Source organism: Camelus bactrianus, chromosome 3 (assembly GCF_048773025.1).
Source record: "Camelus bactrianus isolate YW-2024 breed Bactrian camel chromosome 3, ASM4877302v1, whole genome shotgun sequence".
Classification (NCBI taxonomy): domain Eukaryota; kingdom Metazoa; phylum Chordata; class Mammalia; order Artiodactyla; family Camelidae; genus Camelus; species Camelus bactrianus.
In genome coordinates this window covers 111,519,685-111,539,122 of record NC_133541.1, presented here as the reverse complement: position 1 = coordinate 111,539,122, position 19,438 = coordinate 111,519,685, and the positions used below count along the sequence as shown (strand labels likewise).

The following is a 19,438-nucleotide window of genomic DNA, read 5'->3' as shown; positions in this document are numbered from 1 at the left end:
AATGATCTCCTCTTGCCTTTGACTGTACTCTGACCCTCTTCCTCTTCTAGCCCCTCAGCTTTGTCTTTCTCTTTTTACTCCTACAGTGGTAGGTCTTGCAGAGTATCTTTTTTTTTTTTTTTAACATTTTTTATTGATTTATAATCATTTTACAATGTTGTGTCAAATTCAGAATATCTTTTAAAATGAGTGTATTCAGCAAAAGTCTTTGGTAATCTTTCCTTAACCATCTATAATGAGACATCTAAGTTTCCATAATAGGTGCAGAACATGGGACAGTGTAAATCATTAGAACTCAAGCAGCATTGCAGTTGTAGCTCATTTATTCATTCATTCAACAAATGTTGATCCCTGATTTGTGCCAGGCATAGATCTAGCAGTGGTGAAAATAAAACTTGCCCTTACAGAAACCCAACAGAACCAGTGTTTGCTTCTTAAAAATCAAGATGATTACTGTAATACCTAAGAAATCATTGCTTTGAGAACACTTTTTACAGTTAGTCATAGGAAGTCCCGCAGCTCCATATTTTTAAATGCCCAAAGAGTACTTGTTTCTGGAAGAAAAGACAAATTCTCAAAAACTTTGAGCACAGGTTTTCTGATGCCAGCTTTGGCACCCCTGCTATTTTGAGTAGCAGAAGAATGTTTAAAGCATTATAAATATTAATGTATAATTAATACACCTTTTTTTACTTTTGCTCCCAACAATTGTGATAAGATGCAAAGGACAGTGACTTTATTCCAATGTATTCATACAATTCTTTTTTAAACATCTCATAGTATGGTATGGTCGTACTAGAGTGACAAATAGCTAAGCTGGTGAAGTACAAAACTGATGAGCTTTGTTTTCTTATCTCATGTAGGAGGAGAAGGAGACAGACCATCACTCACCTTATACAGCTGTGGAGGAGAGGGGATTGTCTTACAGCACAACCCCTGGAAACTCAGTGGAGAGGCCTTTGACATCAACAAACTCATCAGGGACACCAATTCAATCACAGTGAGTTCTTGTGGTCTGAAGTCTGCCCTTGATCTCTGCCTCTTCTTGGTTTCCCATCTTGTATAATAAATGCCATGAAGAGAGGTATCCATTATGCTCAGTCAGATTCCTTAGATGTTCTTAAAAGGCTCAGTGAATTTGTGAGTTATAACACTTATCTAAGAAGTCTTTATCCTTGAGTAAAGCAGAGAACTTAACCCCAAAAAAAGTTTGTCTCTAATGCAGTGGTGATTTATTACAAACTTTCAGATCTTGAATATAAAGCATGCTTTTCAGGCCAGCCACTTCCTCCAGAGTGAGGCCTTGGTGAAAAATAACTTTATAAAATGGTATCCAGGTGCAGCTGCAAAAGGTATTTTGCTCAAGACAGACCTGTCATTTTGTTTTTAATATTTTAGTGAAATAATTACATATTGACACAAAGCTGCAAAAATAATAGAAATAATTTCTTTATATCTTTGACCCAGATTCCCACGGGTAGTCATATTATCTTTACCATTCTATCAGTATATCTGTATGCCAGAACTGTCTGTTTAAGTAAAACCATAAGTGTTGAGATTTCCTTACTCTTTGAAATGAGCATTTTGTATTGTTGGTCATCATTTTTGTATGGCTAGCATAAAATTAACATTTAATCATAAACTGAATTGTTTTCATTGACTATATCCTTCATCGTCTTAAACATTATGTGAATGTTAACATTCAACAATGAATGAAAGAGACAAAATTCCTGTTCCTAACAAGCTTTTTGGTTTTGTGGCAGTTAAATATATGGATTGGAAGTTCATACAAGGAGTTTGGGCTAGAAATAGGAATTTGGAATCTCTTTACGTGAATGGTAGCTAAAGACTCTATGGGCATGTATGAGGTGGTCTGAAGAGAAATCAGAAAAGAAGAAACCCCAAGCAGCCTTGGGGAACACAAAACAAAAAGTTAGGAAAAAAGAAAAATCCTGGACAAGAAACAGAAAGGATAGGAAGAAAACAAGGGTAGTGTGTATGACTTCTGTTAAGGTGACTATGACCCCCATATTATCAAAGCCAGTGGACATGATTCATGCTTTACTGTGGGATAAAAATCACTTAAATTAAGTTCTTTTCGCATCATTAGACACTGTAGACGTTTAGTATTTACTGGCCTCTTTTGGCGAATTATGTAGATTATTTATAAGAATGGCTGTTGTATAATTAGAACATTTTTAAACTAGGAATTTTTTTTCTCACACTGTCATCACTGATTCGTAAGATGTGTGGTGAGAGGAACAATGTTTTCAGTCAAGATTGGTTTGTTTTGCTTTCTAGTACAAATTGCCAGTACACACAGAGATCAGCTGGAAAGCAGATGGCAAAATCATGGCTCTTGGCAATGAAGATGGGTATGTGTTTGTTTTTTTTCAAAAACAAAAAAACTTGGTAATTGCACATGTATTTGATCACAGGCGAGTGCTGTCTGTAATGTCAGTTGGGGAAGCATATTTGTATTTGATATTCTGACTTATCCTTGACATCCTTAAATGACTCAGGAGCTCTCTGCATCTTTAAGAACTGCAAAATAGGTTAAATTTTTTCAGCTCAAAGAAAATGTGTTTGCCTATTCTGTGTTTTGGTTATTGTATGCTTCCAGAATGCTCATCTCCTGAATTTAACTGCCTAAACCTCCCTTCATTTCTTTAAAGTAAGCCTAAACAGAAATGCTTTTTAGGCATGCCCTTTCCAGTGTTGATCATAGTAACACAGTCCTCATTGGTTTATTAATTCTTTTAGCTTCTCCCTAGCACCATTTATTGTAAGACACAACTTTCCAGAGATTGTTGAGATTTTTTTAAGCTGTTTGAAAGAGCCACCTTTGTACCTGTTTCTTTGCAGGAGAGTGACCTTTGCAATTTAGATAATGTTATCCTCTTCATGTCACCTTTCTTTGATTGATGGACTGAGGGAGACACCTGTTTATATTGGACTGTAATTTGAGCATCCATCTTTCTTATGTTGGTGTGTTTCTTATTCCAGATCAATAGAAATATTCAGGGTTCCTAACTTGAAACTGATCTGCACCATCCAGCAGCATCACAAGCTTGTGAATACTATTAGCTGGCATCATGAGCACGGCAGCCAGCCAGAGCTGAGCTATCTGATGGCCTCTGGGTCCAACAATGCAGTCATTTATGTGCACAACCTGCAGACTGTCATAGGTAACTTTGGTTTCTTTCCATACTGGGGGTGGTATATGTGTTCAGCTACTTTTTGTTCAGTCTCTGTACCTTTCTCCTTTCTTTTTGCTATTAAAATAAATACCATTCTTAATAATTTTGTCTTTCAAGAGTCATGTATCCACCTTATTTAGAATACAACAAAAATTTCAAACGTGACAAAAATGTTTACTTAGAAAGTGAAAAGTTCTTCCCACAGTCACATCCCTCAGTAATAACCAGTGTGATTACTTTGCTGCATGTTTTCTCCAGATTTTTTTAAGGATAGTTATTGCCAAGTCACTCTTCAAAAAGACTGCGCCAGTCTATACCCCATTCCATCAGTGTTTGAGTATTTGATGCACATAACACACACCCCATTCCCATGTGTGACGACATTTAATTCTCACAATCCTAGGAGGTAAGTTTTGTTATCCTCATTTTCCTGATGAAATTGAGGCCCAGGAAGGCTAGCTCCCTTCCTTAAGTCCCACAGCTAGCATATAATAACACCTAGACTCACGACCCACACTGACTAACGGCAGAGTCTGCATGTGTTCTGGTAACTACTGGTCCCTGCCTGGTAGCTTGATCTTTTTCATATTTTCATAAGGAGTCAAACTTCTCTGAACCTCCTCAGCATCTAGAAGAACATGAATGGCCAGAAAAGCCTTTTTTTTTTTTTAATGTGAAGGGAAGTACAATTACTTTTTTCCTAATATGAAGAAATTATAATGTGACACTAACCTGTTGTCAAAGTGCTACAGAGTATGGGCTGTCAACCATGGTGAAAACAGCTGACATCTTAAACTTCTATAGCACTAATTTCCAGTAGTTTCCTGAGAATCCTTATTTGTAACAAAAACTTTTTGATTCTAGCAATGACTCTCTCAAGTTAAAAGTAATATGGAGAAGCTATTAATGTATACACAGACTTTTCTAACAATAAATAGTAGGCAGTTTGTAATTAATGACCATATACATTAGAAAGCTCATCCTGGTCCTATGATTATTATTGGGATTCCAAATTAAACATCTGCTTTGGCAAAGGGCATTAACTTAATTTTTTTAATTGAAGTATAGTTGATTTACAATATTATGTTAGTTCCAAGTATACAACACAGTGATTTTAATATTTTTATAGATTATATACACTTACAGTAATTATAAAGTAATGTGTATTTCCCTGTGCTGTACAGTCTATCCTTTCTGTTTATTTTATATAGTAGTTTGTATCTCTCAATCCTCTTCCCCTATCTTGCCCCCACCTTCCCTCTCCCCACTGATAACTACTAGTTTGTTCTCCGTCTCTATGAGTCTGTTCCCGTTTTATTATATTAATTTGTTTTATTTTTAGATTCTACATATAAGTGAAAACATAAAGCATTTCTTTTTCTGTCTGACTTATTTTACTCAGCATGATACCCTCTAGGTCTGTCCACATTGTTGCAAATGGCAGAATTAACTTCTTTCTTATGCCTGAGTATTCCATTGTGTATATATACACCACATCTTCTTTATCCATTCACCTGTTGGTGAACACTTATGTTGCTTCCATGTTTTGGCTATTGTAAGTAATGCTGCCATTAACATTGGAGTGCATGTATCTTTTCAAATTAGTATTTTTGTTTTCTTCGGATACATACCCAGGAGTGGAACTGCTGGGTCTACTTTTAGTTTTTTGAGGACCCTCCATACTGTTTTCCACAGTGGCTGCACCAGTTTACATTCCTACCAATAGTGTACTAAGATTATTTTTTTCTCCACATCCTTGCCAGCATGTGGCGTGTGTTCTTTTTCATGATAGCTAACATGTGTGAGGTGGTATCTCATTGTTGTTTTTATTTGCATTTCTCTGATGATTAGTGATGTTGAGCATCTTTTCATGTTCCTGTTGGCCATCTGTACTTCTTGTTTGGAAATGTCTGTTCATCTATTCAGGTCTTCTGACCATTTTTTCATTGGTTTGTTTTTTGGGTTTGGGTTCTTGATTGTTTTTTGTTGTTGTTGTTTTGACATTGAATTGTATGAACTGTTTATATATTTTGGATATTAACTTATTGGTTAATAAGTTTGCAAATATTTGCAAATATTTTCTCCCATTCTATAGATCTTTTCATTTTGTCAGTGGTTTCCTTTGCTTTGCAAAACCTTTTACGTTTGAGTCCCATTTCCTTATTTTTGCTTTTGTTTCTTTTGCCTTAAGGAACACATCCAAAAAATACTGCTATGATTTATGTCAAAAAGTGTTCTCTTCTAGGAGTTTTATGGCTTCAGGTCTTACATTTAGTTCTTTAATCCATTTTGAGTTTATTTTTGTATATGCTGTGAGAAAAGGTTCTAAATTAATTCTTCCACATGTAGCTGTCCAGTTGTCCCAGCACCACTTATTGAAGAGCATTAACTTAATTATTAAGAGCAGTGCAGGTATTTGGTGTAATGCTATCATCCTAGTTTGTTTTTCATTTCATGTCTACTGAAAAATAGAAAATGGCCAGAGTCTATTTCATTTTATTTTTACCTTCTTATATTTAAATAATTCAGACCTAGAGGAAAGTTGCAAGAATAGTACAGAGAACTTCCATATTACCCTTTCACAGAGTCAACAAAAACATTCTGTCATATTTGCTTTGTTCTATGTGTGTATATGTACGCATTTTTTCCAAGCTGTTTGTGTCCCATATCACTTAATATTTATGTATTTTGGAAAAATTAGGATACTCCCTTACATAACCACAATTCCATTGTAAACTTCAGTTAATTGAATACAATAGTTTGATCTACCATCCTTAATTCTAGTTTTTTCAACTGATCCAGTATTGTCTTTCATATCTAGAACAGTCTCTCACCCTTTTTTTTTTTTATCTTACTTTTTTTTTTTTTTTTTTTGAAGAGTACTGGCCAGTTATTTTGTAGATGTCCCCTCAACTTGATTTGGTCTCATACTTTCTCACAAGCAGATTCAGGTTACACATTTTTAGCTAGAGTACCATATACGTGATGCTACCTCCCTCTTGGTATCACATCCAAAGGTATCATTCTCATTTTGACGCCTTTTAGAAAGAAAGGATGATAGTTAACATTTCTTGCATCAACCTCATGTACCAGGCACTGTGAATGTGCCCACACTAAACAGTATTGCCCACTGAAAGTTACACAGAAAAGCACACGGCAAAATCTTCATTCCTGCCATGTTCCTTCATACCCTCCTTTATGTCTTTCTGTTGTTGTTAGTGGTAGAAATGACATCGTTCTCTTGTCTTTTAGAGAGCAATTCTGAATCTCCGGTGACCATTACAGAGCCCTACCGGACCCTCTCAGGGCACACAGCCAAGATTACCAGTCTGGCATGGAGCCCACATCATGATGGAAGGCTGGTATCTGCTTCCTATGATGGTACAGCTCAGGTACTGTTGCATCCTTGATTCTGTGGGTTCTTCACTATGTACTTTAACTTAAACTGGTTCCTCTTTTCCCCTAGTTTTGGGTGTACTCCTTCCCTCACCATTATCTTGAATGGAAGGAGATTTTCTGAGCTCTAAAGGGCATTTTAGTTTATTCCACCTATGTAGGCCCTTGGCAAGCTAAGATTGTTTTTTGGTTTTTTTATTGTTTTACTTAGATGAAAGGATAAGTATTGATAGGAACTAGCTAAATTCTAATACTTTTAAAGATTTCATTCTGACTTACTGTCATTATGATGGACTAAAGTTGATGTGAAAAGTACTCTCCCCTATTCCAATACAGAATGGTAACAATAAATTATGAAAACAATTTCTAATAATAAATTGTTAAGTCAGAAATCTCCAAATTCTAAAAAATAAAGATGAGATGCCAAGCCAGAGATATAAGGTGAGTTTCGGATATCAGAACCAGAATAGACTTTAGGAGCTGGGGATCTAATTATCTGTGATGGATGTCTGTTTCAGTGTTCAGTGATAATTAGCTTTGTGCACAGAGCTAAGAGCCATGAAGGGCTGCCTTTTGTGAAATGGAGACTGGAGTAATTCAGGAAACTGATCATTTGCCCAGGGACATGGGGACAAAAGAATCAACTGTAAGAAATTAGAATCCTAAGAATGCATCACATATGTAGGAGTAGGCTCTCAATTAGAATTCTCTTCACAGTATCAGAATCCCCAGCCCAAAAATTAATGTACAATATTGGTTCAGGACAGTGAAATCCATAGGGTACCACTGAAGCTCACTGAAAGTCATCCCCATGGGAATGCTTCTACATCCCAGAGCACATAAGCCTCCAACAGGAAAAGCATTCTTGAAACTGAACTCCTAAGAGAAAATTACAAATCACAAGAGGAAATAAGAGTACAATAGATTTCTCAAAGTTTTTTCCAAAAGCTTGCCCCACCCAAAAAAAAAAAAAATAGACCATTTATTCTCCTGTGTGACTTTTGGTTTTAGGTGTGGGATACTCTCCAGGAAGAGCCTCTATGCAATTTCCGAGGACATCGAGGTCGACTGTTTTGTGTGGTGTGGTCCCCACTGGATCCAGACTGCATCTACTCAGGGGCAGATGACTTCTGTGTGTACAAATGGCTCACTTCCATGCAAGAACATTCCCGGCCTCCTCAAGGTCAGTTAGAAGGTGGAGCCCATAAAGGCTTGCCTAATTCCTTTTCTCTCTCCTTCAGTAACTGAGTTGATCAGGGAGTCAAGCAAGGAAGACACTCATGCTGGGCAGCAGAAGAGTATGGTAAGGGTTGGGAGCCTAAGCACGGATGGCAGCCATGAGGGGCCTGAGGACAACACCCAGAGTAACAAGTATCCCTAGCGCCCACATCGTGCATTCTAAATGCCATTCCCCCTTAAAAGGGACCGGCCAGGGCTCCTCGGAGAAATGGCTGGTTCCAGATTAGCTTAGGAAAAATACGAGGTAAGCCTGCAGCGTCATCTTATGCCACAAAAAAGAAGGCACTCAAAGAACTAAGCTACCTCAAAATGACAAGTCAGCCTGAAGGGGCTGGCTTCCCAAATGTGGGACAGTTTGAACTTGAAAACAGTTAACAGGAGAATTCCATTTCTGGCTACAAAAGATTAACTGGTAGCAGATTTGCCCACCTACCACAAATAGCTAGAAAACTAGACAGTGTATAAACACCAGAAATGTTCCCAAAGAAATGAAATGATGTATCCACAGAAAGACTTGTAAAAGCTTTATCTGTAATTGCCACAAACTGGAAACAAACTAAGTATATATTAGCTGGTAAGTAAACTGTGGTATATCCATATGGTAGAACTCTACTCAGCAATAATATAGAGTATGAAATATAAATCATGTGAAATTCTTAAGTAGGCAAAACAAAGTAATTGCCTAGGGCTTGGGGACAGGGTTTGTCGTACTACAAAAAGGCATGAGGGAACATTCTGAAGTAATAAAAACATTTTATTTTATTTATGGTCGAGGGTTACCTGACTACACCTTTGTCTAAACTCATAAAAGTGTTAAAAAATGAGTATATTTTCTTGTATTAAATTATACCTCAATAGAGATGACTTTAAAAAAGCAAAGGATAAATAACTTGTAAAACAAAAAATAAGTAACAGTGATATATTAAGGATCTTGTGGTGGCTCACAGTGAAAGAGAATGTGACAATGAATGTATGTATGTTCATGTATAACAAAAATTGTGCTCTACACTGGAATTTGACACAACATTGTAAAATGACTGTAACTAAATTTTTAAAATGTTTAAAAAAAACAGTAATACATTAAAACATAAAATAGGAATCCATGAGTCCATACTGATAAAAATAAATGGAGGTATAAATAAATGGGGAGAAGCAAAAGCTCTTTACAGTAGAATGCCAACTAATGTAGAATGAATGATGAAAGAGAAAACTGCCATTTGGCAGTCACCAGAGTTACAATTTTTAGTCATGAAACCTCAATGGATAGTAAAATTAGTGAATGCAAATACTTAGTAATTATAAAAGGGAAACAGTTTTCTAAGGGAGAAACCCTCCCAAGCCCCATAATCAAAGTACATAACCAAATAATGAGACAAATGGAAATTATGTGCTACTTCATAGGTTGCACTGAGGTGAGAAGAGAGCCTCACTTCTGTGTATTACAGCTGAAAATGCATAACCAAAATCTAATCACGAAAAACATAATGCAGTCCCAGATCGAGGGAAATTTGACAAAACAACTATCCTGTAATCTTCCAGAGTTTCTATTCCTGCAAGTCAAAGGAAACTGAGCCTGTTTCAGGCTAAAGGAAACTAGAGAAACACAACAAGCCAGTGCAATGTGTAATCCTGGATTGATTCCTTTTGCTATAAAAGACATTCTTGGTACAACTGGCAGAACTTGAATGACATATGTGAATTAGGTAGTAGTCATGTGTCATGGTTAATTTCCTGATTTTAATGGCAATGCTGTGGTGATGTAGGAGAATTCCCTGTTTGTAGGATACACACTGAAGTATTCAGGGGTAATTGGGCATCGTGTTTATAGTTAATGAAATACCAAAAGGTTTTGGTTTGGTTAATATTTTGATAATATAAGAATTCATGGGAGGGAAGGGATAGGGTAAAAATGTTACCAAAAAGAGTACAAAGCTTTTGGAGATTATCCCCTAATCTTTTAACCAAGAATACATATTTTAATATATCCTTTTCTTAACTGCGATTCCTATAGGCAAGAAAAGTATTGAATTAGAGAAAAAAAGGCTCTCTCAGCCTAAGCCAAAACCAAAAAAGAAGAAAAAGCCCACCTCGAGAGTGCCTATAAAGCAGGAATTGTGTGACCGGAATGAAGACGAGGGCGTGAAAGAGAGCTCGGGCCCTGTTGAGAACGGCGTGTCGGACCAGGAGACCGAGGAGGAAGCCCGGGAGCCAGAGCTACCCTGTGCTGTCACCTCAGCCGGTATATGGCCAGATCCCACGTTTCACTCACTCCCTAGGACTTAACAGTCACAGCCAGGAAACTAGGCCAGGTCCTTGCTCAGTGTGAAACTTCTCTACCTCTGACCTCGTTTTCCCAGCTCCTTAACTTAGGTGGTGTCATTTGTGCCCTCAGAAGCTGCATTAGTTTTTTTAAAAGATTTATTTAAGCCTCAAAATAATACCTTTGAAATATTAAGGGGCCTCTAATGGATGACTGGGATGGAAATAGTGAAGTTCTATAAAGAAAACTCATCAACGTGGGCAGGGTAAGACCGTGGGACAAAGTGAAGCTAAAGCAGTGTGTACATAGAAACTTCCATGGGGAAAACTTAACAATGTGACCGTATCTGCCACGTTCATTGAAAGAAACCACCGCCCCTTACAAATGTCTGACCTGGAAGCTACCACCACCACTTTGGGAACTTGGAAGTTCTCGTTCCTCCTACTTGGATTTGTACCTGTTTTTTTTTCCTGGAAAATAACTATGAAATGTGATTAGGTTCTTCCAGTCTGTTAAGCTATAGTGTTAGTTCTCAGATTTCTCACAAAACAAGTTTTTTAGGGTCCCATCACTAATTTCTAATAATGAGATTTGAAAAGAAAAAACTGTAACTGGATAAAGTTTTAGCACTTTACTTCTTTTATATATTTGCCTTAAAGCTCTGGTGCCTGCTACTTGTTAAAATGAATGATTAAATACTAAACAATATAAATGGAATGACTCACGTTTAATTCCAAAACAACATTTTGATGTGACAATTTAAAATGGCCAAAATAAATGGTACAGAGGCATCCCTGACCGTCTCCATCCCAAGAGATGGCCATTGGGACCCATGGTTTGGGTAAATAAAGATCTAAAAGCTTAATGGATTTATTTTTTAGACTCATCAGAATACATCTTTATCACAGAATGGCTGCATAAAATGTCCTTTACCCCTATAAGTCAGCAACTTGGTTTTTTGTTTTTTAAGTTCATGGTTGTGTACAACTCAGGATTGTGACTCCATATCCCATACACTTACTATTTGTAAAGTTGTTACTTACTTGTGTAATTAAATATGCAGTTAGTACTCTGTCATCACCTAACTATGTAAGAAGTCCTTTGCCACTGGAGCCAAATGTGGAAACTCTTGGGCCCATGGTATAAAGCTGTGGAGGCTAGAAGCTTATAACTTTTCCTTAGGTCAATTAGTCAGAGTTCTAAGTAATAAACTTAGATCCCCCAGAACACAGTTTGTGAGGTGGAGAAAGGGAGGCTACCTGGGCCTCCTTCCTAAAGTGTTGTATCTCATTTTGGGGGTAATAGATAAAAATCGTATCTTTAAGCCTGGTATAGCTCTTAATTTTTAAAAAGAACTAGATTCCACATTGTTCTCATCCAAACTTTTTTTTCTTTTTCCCCATGGTGTAGTTTCTAAAGAACCAATTAGCTGCACTCCAGTTTCTGTAGGTTTTGAAAAGTCAAAAGTCACCATTAATAACAAAGTCACTTTACTGAAAAAGGAGCTACCTAAAGAGAAGTCAGGTTGGTATCTAATAATTAAAATATTTTGTTAAACCATCCTCACATATTACATGCAAAGGAAAACTCAGGAATGTATGGCTTTTGTTTTTGTTTCAGTTTTTAAATATTTTTAAGTGTTTTGGCTATGTTTACATTTGGGGTCTATTTTTAGTACTTGAGGAACTGTCATTTTGCAGTTGATGTTGCTTGTTCACAGGGACATGTTTGTGTGTATTGTGAACATTACACACACCTAATTTAATTTGAAAGCTTCTTTGTAAGAGTGGGAACTTTCTCTGCCTAGCAGTATCCCTCCAGTAGGTTACATTTACACAGTGGGCATTCAGTTTTGTGTTTCCGATCAGGTCCTTTTCAGACAGTCGGTACCCTTACTGTATTTCAGAAGCCTTAATGAAGAAGCGAAAAGCTCGTTCCATCCTTCCACTGAGTACGAGCCTGGACCACAGATCCAAAGAGGAGATTCATCAGGACTGTTTGGTGTTAGCCACTGCAAAACACTCCAAAGGTACAAAAAATACACTTTCTTGGCCCATCCATAGTCTTCTAGGATTTGGCACATAAGAGGTGCCAACAAAATAAATAAATGAATGAGTGGATGAATGAATAAATAAATAATTTTTTAAAAAACAGGTGCCAACAAATGTCCAAAATTGTTTTCTGTATTTCTGCATTCTTTCCCAAACATCATTGCCCTGCATCCCGCTGCCAGCCTCCCCATCCTGATCCACTGTCAGCATTCCCCAAGCCTGTGCGGTATAATACTCTGCTTTTCTGTTAAAAATCCAGTTGTTACCAGCCATCTGTAGGCTGGGGTTGGTATGATGGCTTAAACATCTCTGCATAAATCAGTTCCATCAGCTATTTTTCTCCAGTAAGCAATATCTACATGTAGCAAAAAATTATTTGCTTATTAGAAATATATCCATAATATGGCAGTTCCTTTAAAAATTTTTGATGGGAGTTTTTGGTTTTAATTTTTCAAAGGCCTCCTCTAATGCATGTTATTTTGATATCTGAACAACTTTATGTGTTGAAAAGGGATGTACATGATAAAATGAAATTCAAACAGTATAAAAAGAAAGCAGATTTCCCTTCCACCCCGACCCTACTCTTCCATTTTTTCCCTGAAGCCACTCTACTATCAGATTACTCAGGTGGCTTTTTCAAAAAAAAAAAAAAATGAATAATGAATCCCTTTGTGGTAGATTCTGGTTTATAGAGGACGTTTCTTATTAGTTTTTTTGGTTTGTTTTTTTACTGCACTTAAATACACTGGGGTTGTTTTCTCTTTTTTTACTTAAATACACTGAATTTGGGGTTGGCTTTTTTACATTTCTCTTTCTTCCCCAGATCTTTTTTTTTTTTTTTTTTTTTTTTTTTTTTTTTTTTTTTGAGCAAACTGCAAACTAAGCTGTCTCATTGGATTTTGCCCAAGCTGAGCCTAACAAAGTTTTTCATATTCGGCTATCTTTGTAACCAGCAGGGGTCTCTGTTACGGTTGAACAAGGGTACAAGATGCTTTTTCTCAGCGTCTGAAATGGGAATTCTAGGTGTACATTTGGAAGTAACTAGACAGAAAACAGTTACCTATGAAATCACTTCATCTGAATTTTTGTCTTTTTGAATTAGCAGAGCCAAATGAGGATGTGTCTGCTGATCTTGAGGAAAGATTTCACCTGGGGCTGTTCACAGACAGGGCTACCCTGTACAGAATGATTGAAGTTGAAGGTGAGGCAAGTCAGTCAACACAGTGCTGTCTTCCTTAACACTCTGTACCTGCCTCTTTTGTGGCTGCCGTCCTGTGGCTGGTAACTGTCGGTTTTACGTGTCAGCTACTAGGTTTGGGGCTCCCCTATTTGCATATTCACACCCCACCTCCCATCGTCGCAGGACCGTAAACATGCAGCGCTCACTCTGAGTGAGTGACAGTGCACGTGAAACTGAGTGGGTGGACAGGTGACTGAGTGGGCTGCACGCCGCATTGTGAACACTCTGGGAAGTGACTCACCCATCAGCCAGAGACTGCACATTCTAGGGGTTTGTTCCTCACTTCCGTCCTGCCTTTTTCTTAAGTCAGTGCAGACAGACATTTCTGAAACATCTTACAGATGTTATTTCTCCTCCAAACAGGAAAGGGGCACTTGGAAAATGGCCACCCTGAGTTATTTCACCAGCTCATGCTTTGGAAAGGAGATCTAAAAGGTGTTCTCCGGACTGCAGCAGAGAGAGGAGAGCTGACAGACAATCTCGTGGCTATGGCACCAGTGGGTATGTTCTTTTCAACAAAAACTCTGTCATTTCTAGGATATGTTGACTAAAGATAGATGTCATCCTGAAGGCCAGCTTGGCCATGTCTAATAATTAAAATGTACATCCCTTTGACTCAGCAGTGCTAATGTAGGAATTTTACTGTACCCACTCATGCAATATGACAAATAAACACAGACTGTCACTACAGCGATATTTATAATACAAAAGGTCACAAGAGCCTCCATGTCCATCAGCAAGAGACTGGTTAAATCCTGTATATCTGTACAGTAGAAGCTACTACAGAGAGCCCAAAATGAGGCAGCTGTGTGCACTCTGATGTAGAACAGAGCTCCAAAGAACAGTAAGTGAAAAGAATCAACGTGTAGAAGTACAACAGAATATTTATACATGTATGGTTATATATTCATAGACTATCGCTAAAAGTTTCAAAAGGAACTGGTAATAATAGTTGTCTCCAGGGAAAGGAATTTGGATAAGTTTGGGTGGGAGGGTACCAGGATAATAAGGAAATTTTTTATACCATACTCAGTTTTTTATCTTTTTATTCAAGTATGATAGGAGACAGAGAGATAGAAGTACACAGGTTATGAGTGTACTTGAGATTCACTAACTGAATACACCTTTGTAACCAGCACCCACAGCGAGAAACGTAGCATTACCATCACCTTAGACGCTTCTCTCATGCTCCCTTTCAGTCAGTCTGCACACACTCCAACAACAGTAACCACTATCCTGACTTCCACACTCTTGTACTTTTGAAATCTGTACTGTTTTTTATGTATTACATAATCAAGAAACAATTTATATTTCATAACAGGCATAGGGAGAGGTAGGTGAAACAGATGACCTGTAGTGGCTGTTGAATTAGTGCCTAAATGTTCTGCTTAATGCAGTGACTGAAAACAAGGCATTTTCAACCCAAATTTTTTTTAACCTGCTTCTTATTTAACCACATTTTTGTTTCTTCCCTTCTTTCTATTTTTTTTTTTCTTTTAAGCTGGTTACCATGTGTGGGTATGGGCTGTGGAGGCTTTTGCCAAACAGCTGTGTTTCCAGGACCAGTATGTCAAGGCTGCCTCTCACCTGCTTTCTATCCACAAAGTGTACGAAGCTGTGGAGCTGCTCAAGTCAAACCATTTCTACAGGTCTGTATGGCCCGACAGTTGAACCACTAGTTGGATATAATGTGAAATTAAGCTACCTAACAACTCCACTTCGAAAGCCAGCATAAAACCTTTACTGTAATTAAACATCTCAAATGTACAGAAATATATGTACCATCTCTGGCTGGTCAAAGCTCAGATGTCTCCCAGCCCTGAGTGAGCTCTGGGAATTATTCAGCTTCAGTTCTCTGACTGTCCTTTGTCCAGCTGTAAAGGCTTTCCTACATGTGGGTGGCTTTTGATTAGCCAGACTCAGCAGGACCCCTAAGCACTGCCATAGAGCTCTCTCTCTGGACAGCTCCTTCCCTCCTGTCCTGCCCTGCAAATCCCAATCTGCTGAGGCTCTGCTGGGGTTCCCCCCTAGAAAAATGGCTTCAGGCAGAAAGCCAGGGCCATGAAAAGGCTCACATCCTTTGCTTCCTTCTCTCTGGGATGACAGTCCTGTGCTGCCTCGTGTCCAATATCTGAAAACAGTTGTTTCATACCTGTTTTGTCCAGTGTTTTAATTTTGTGACAGGAGGCTAGGTCTGGTCCTAGTTATTACTCCATTATGGCTGGAAGTGGAGGTCTCAGAATACGTACTACTTAAATATTACTCTGTCTCAATCACCTTAGTCTAAAACACTTTTATTCCAGCTCCAACTTTATGTTGGCTGCAACCAAGAAGTTGTATGTCATTTGGAAAATAGTAGTCCACTTAGTTATATAGGTCCTCCTCCAGATGTTAACATGTATCATTATAAAGTATCAAAAAAAAAAATCACATTCCTTACTTGATCAGAAAAGACTTAAACTTCTGGGAAGCTGTCAGACTCACAGCTAAAATTCTAATTTTCACTCAAAAGCTCTAATTTTTATCATTGGCAGCAGTACTGTTAGTTGTTTTCTGTGAAATGACAGGCTTACTTTTGTTCACTTTTGAAAAAACATCTGCTAGATACTCAACACTGAGTAACTGTCATTTGTTATTAGTCATTCTTTCAAGAAGTAGTAAGATTCCATCTAAAAAAAGCAGCTAGTTCAGCTTGCAGTTCATTTGTACAAGATTTTTCCTAGGACAACCATCGTACTTCGGAATGCTGCAAAAAACACAGAATATTCTTCCCATTTTGTCACACAAAGTAGTAACAAGCCATTGTAGGATTTAATGAAATTTATCATTTTTCCTGCTTTATCAAAAGCATTTACTTTTTTTTTTTTAACTACAAGGGCCACTACCTTGATTCTTGCTCAGATGCCAGCAGTTTACCCAGCAATGCTTTTACACAATCAGTACAAATGTCAACACAGTAAGAAAAGGCACGTAACCTCTTGACATTATTATAAAAATAGTTTTGACCTCATGAACCCCTTGAAAGGGCCCTGGGGACTCCTGGGAATCCACAGACCACAGTTTAAGAACTGCTGACCTAGGTTAAGAATTGAGCGCAGTACATGGTTTTAACTTGCCATGTAATGTGGAAATCGTTTTTTTATGGAAGTTGGAACAGGACAGGCCACACAAAAGGGATGATTTATCCTATCCTGCAGCCTCTTACAGAGGAGCCTTTTCAAATTAGCTAATGACCTATTTTTGCCTCTAGGGAGGCTATTGCAGTTGCCAAGGCCCGGCTGCGCCCAGAGGACCCGATCCTGAAAGACCTGTACCTCAGCTGGGGGGCCGTCCTAGAAAAAGATGGCCATTATGCTTTAGCAGCCAAATGGTAAGTCTGAGAGAAACAGGAGCCACACCCAAGCATAGAAGAGCTTCTGCCAGGAAGAGCAGGGCAAGAACTGAAAGTATTAAGTTTAGAGGTGGAGGTAAAGTGACCAGCAAATTAAAAACCGTATGTGTATTAAACCCAACTTCGTAAGACTCATCAGGATCTACCCAGTTGGTATTTATCTAAACCACCATAACTATGTAAGAAATCCTAGTTAGCAGACTCAAAAATTACACCTTTCTATAGGGAGGTCTTATATTATTAAATACGAAAAGCAGGAGGGAATGACTCCTCCACTTGGGTTCAACTCAGCAACTGTTGCAGTTCCTTTATTTCCTTAACCTGTATGATGCTATCTCTCCTTCTCCGTGATGCACTGGCCTCAGCCTGCACAGGGACAGCTAGAGGCAATGACATACCCGGGACCAAAGGAAGACATGCAAGACAAACTGGACAGAGAGAAACAATTTGACCCTCTGGGCGGCAGGAGTAGGAGACCTGCTTATGACACTCTGAGTTTTCTTTTGTATTTTAGCTATTTAGGGGCCACTTCAGCTTATGATGCAGCCAAAGTTTTGTCAAAAAAGGGGGACGCGACATCACTTAGAACTGCTGCAGAGCTGGCTTCAATCGTAGGAGAGAATGAGTTGTCTGCTTCCCTGGCTCTCAGATGTGCCCAAGAGCTGCTTCTGGCCAGGAACTGGGTGGGAGCCCAGGAAGCCCTGCACCTTCACGAAAGTCTAAAGGTCAGTCTGTTACTGCCTTTTCCTGCTTTTAAGAGGGAAGAGCCCCTGATCCTTTTCCGAGTTAAATTCCAAGTGAGTTACCTGGTTTCACAAGCTGTACCAATTTGGCTGGTATCCTGAGAAGTGTCCATCAAGCCCCGGCCATTCCACGGCTTTCAGTTGCCGTGGTCAGAGTAAGAGATAATATGATCATTGACAGTAACTCCCACTGTTCAGCAGTTGAATGGACTAGTCCACTCAGCCCCTGGGCTGGCCCCTGGTGTGTCTTCCCTGATGTCATCAGCACATCAGTGAAGAGAGAGAGGGTCTGCTCTGAAGACAGAGAGGGATTAGCTCTAACAGAAATCAGGGTGCTCTGCCTCGAGCAGCCCTCTTCAGCTATAAGCCATAACAAATCTGGAGTGAAATCAAAACATTTTGTTAAATATCTTGTTCACATCTGGTTAAAAATGAGTAACTTAACCACTGTCTTTTTTGACACATCAAAATAGAGATTATCTTAAAAGCTTCAGCACTCTCACCTAATTTCTAAAACATGCGTACATTGGGTCCATTTTAGAGAACTCTGCTTGCCAGATACTTTGTAAACTTTTTCAGTTCCACTTTGCCTAGTAGAGTAACTGGGGCTAAAGGCAGTTCTAGCTGAACAGTCAAAGCCCAGGAAAAATGTTAAGTAGATTTCTGGGAACTGCAAAATAAAAATGGAGGTGAAAGATAGTGTCACTTGGTAATTATTTATAAAATGACCAAATCTAGAGAAATTTTAACTTATCCACAACAACAAAAAAGTTTCCAGAATGGTTATTTAGCACTTCCAACTTTATGCTAAATATTGTTCTGACAAGGGCTATTTTGGCTATATGAAACAGAGACCGTCCCAAGTTTAACTGAGAAAATATTGTAGGGTACACAAGGAATCTCATGGCAACTGAAAATCCAGCAAAAATAAAGATTTTTCTAGGCCTTTTCTCTGTGCTTCTGTTCTCTTCCAGCTGATTCCCTCTGCCAAACCTGCTTGGACATGGCCCCTAACCATTGCCCCAGCTCTCAGATCTCCACAGCTTGCGTACCCCGGGACCTTCTGCCCATTACGCTTTAGCTTCTTTATTCCCTAATCTGCGGCTTGGGCAGGAGGAAAGAACTGGATGAGTCCAGCTTATCTTTTCTCAAACTGGGCTATACAAGTCTTAGGTGGCTGGCCTGTGTGTGGCTAAATTTCAGTGAGTAGGGCTGTAGTTGGGGTTCCCTGGTATAAACATGGTTGCCTGCGCTCCAAGGGCTGTGGGTAGGAATCCCCTAAGTGGTACCCGGAACACTGGTCTATTAGTTCACTTCTTTTCCCCTCACACAAGACTCAACACTGGGCGGCAGTCCACTGAGGGGGTTCGGTTGCTGCAAATGCAAAGGGGGAGAATGTGAGAGATTAGAGAAAATTCTAGATAATTAAGCACTTCCCTGTGTAACAGTTCCTCTTCTTTGTTGTTGGGTTCCAGGGTCAGAGACTGGTGTTTTGCCTTCTTGAGCTACTGTCCAAGCACCTGGAGGAAAAGCAGCTTTTGGAGGTCAAAAGTTCCTCTTCTTACAATGCTTGGACCGCAGGCAGCGAAGGGCTCTTCGTGGAGAGAGTGACTGCGGTGTGGAAGACAGCCTTCAGCCTCGACTCCCCAGAGCAGTATCAGGCAGCAGTTCGGCAACTGCAGAGTGTCAAGTACCCCTCTGCTACAAGTAACACTCCCTCCAAACAGGTGCTCTCTCCGTGGGAGCTTCTGATATTAATCATTCAGTACTAAGACTTCTTTAATCCATGTCTAGTATAACACAGAAACCAGCAGAATGCCAGTCTGCATTTCAGAAAGACTAAGGCAGGCCAAGGAAACCTAGAAAGATCCCTTCAGACCAAGTAGAGCCCTTTAGCTTTGAAGTTAGTCTTAGATCA

General features: G+C 38.9%; 1 protein-coding gene across 4 annotated transcripts in view; it reads left to right on the top strand.

The window, feature by feature from the left end:
- GEMIN5 (gem nuclear organelle associated protein 5) overlaps nucleotides 1-19,438 on the top strand; it is a 40,630-nt gene that overhangs the window by 13,998 nt on the left and 7,194 nt on the right. For 2 of the 4 annotated variants that reach the window (XM_010970031.3, XM_010970030.3), the window contains exons 11-24: nucleotides 864-1,000; nucleotides 2,302-2,375; nucleotides 3,007-3,188; nucleotides 6,453-6,592; nucleotides 7,608-7,779; nucleotides 9,847-10,074; nucleotides 11,506-11,619; nucleotides 12,002-12,124; nucleotides 13,252-13,347; nucleotides 13,750-13,887; nucleotides 14,888-15,035; nucleotides 16,637-16,756; nucleotides 17,292-17,502; nucleotides 18,996-19,247. In XM_010970031.3, coding sequence (XP_010968333.1) covers nucleotides 864-1,000; nucleotides 2,302-2,375; nucleotides 3,007-3,188; nucleotides 6,453-6,592; nucleotides 7,608-7,779; nucleotides 9,847-10,074; nucleotides 11,506-11,619; nucleotides 12,002-12,124; nucleotides 13,252-13,347; nucleotides 13,750-13,887; nucleotides 14,888-15,035; nucleotides 16,637-16,756; nucleotides 17,292-17,502; nucleotides 18,996-19,247 — 2,135 coding nt within the window. Of the gene's footprint in view, nucleotides 1-863; nucleotides 1,001-2,301; nucleotides 2,376-3,006; nucleotides 3,189-6,452; nucleotides 6,593-7,607; nucleotides 7,780-9,846; nucleotides 10,075-11,505; nucleotides 11,620-12,001; nucleotides 12,125-13,248; nucleotides 13,348-13,749; nucleotides 13,888-14,887; nucleotides 15,036-16,636; nucleotides 16,757-17,291; nucleotides 17,503-18,995; nucleotides 19,248-19,438 lie in introns of all 4 variants that reach the window. The other 2 variants (XM_045506691.2, XM_010970029.3) reach the window with 1 other exon arrangement.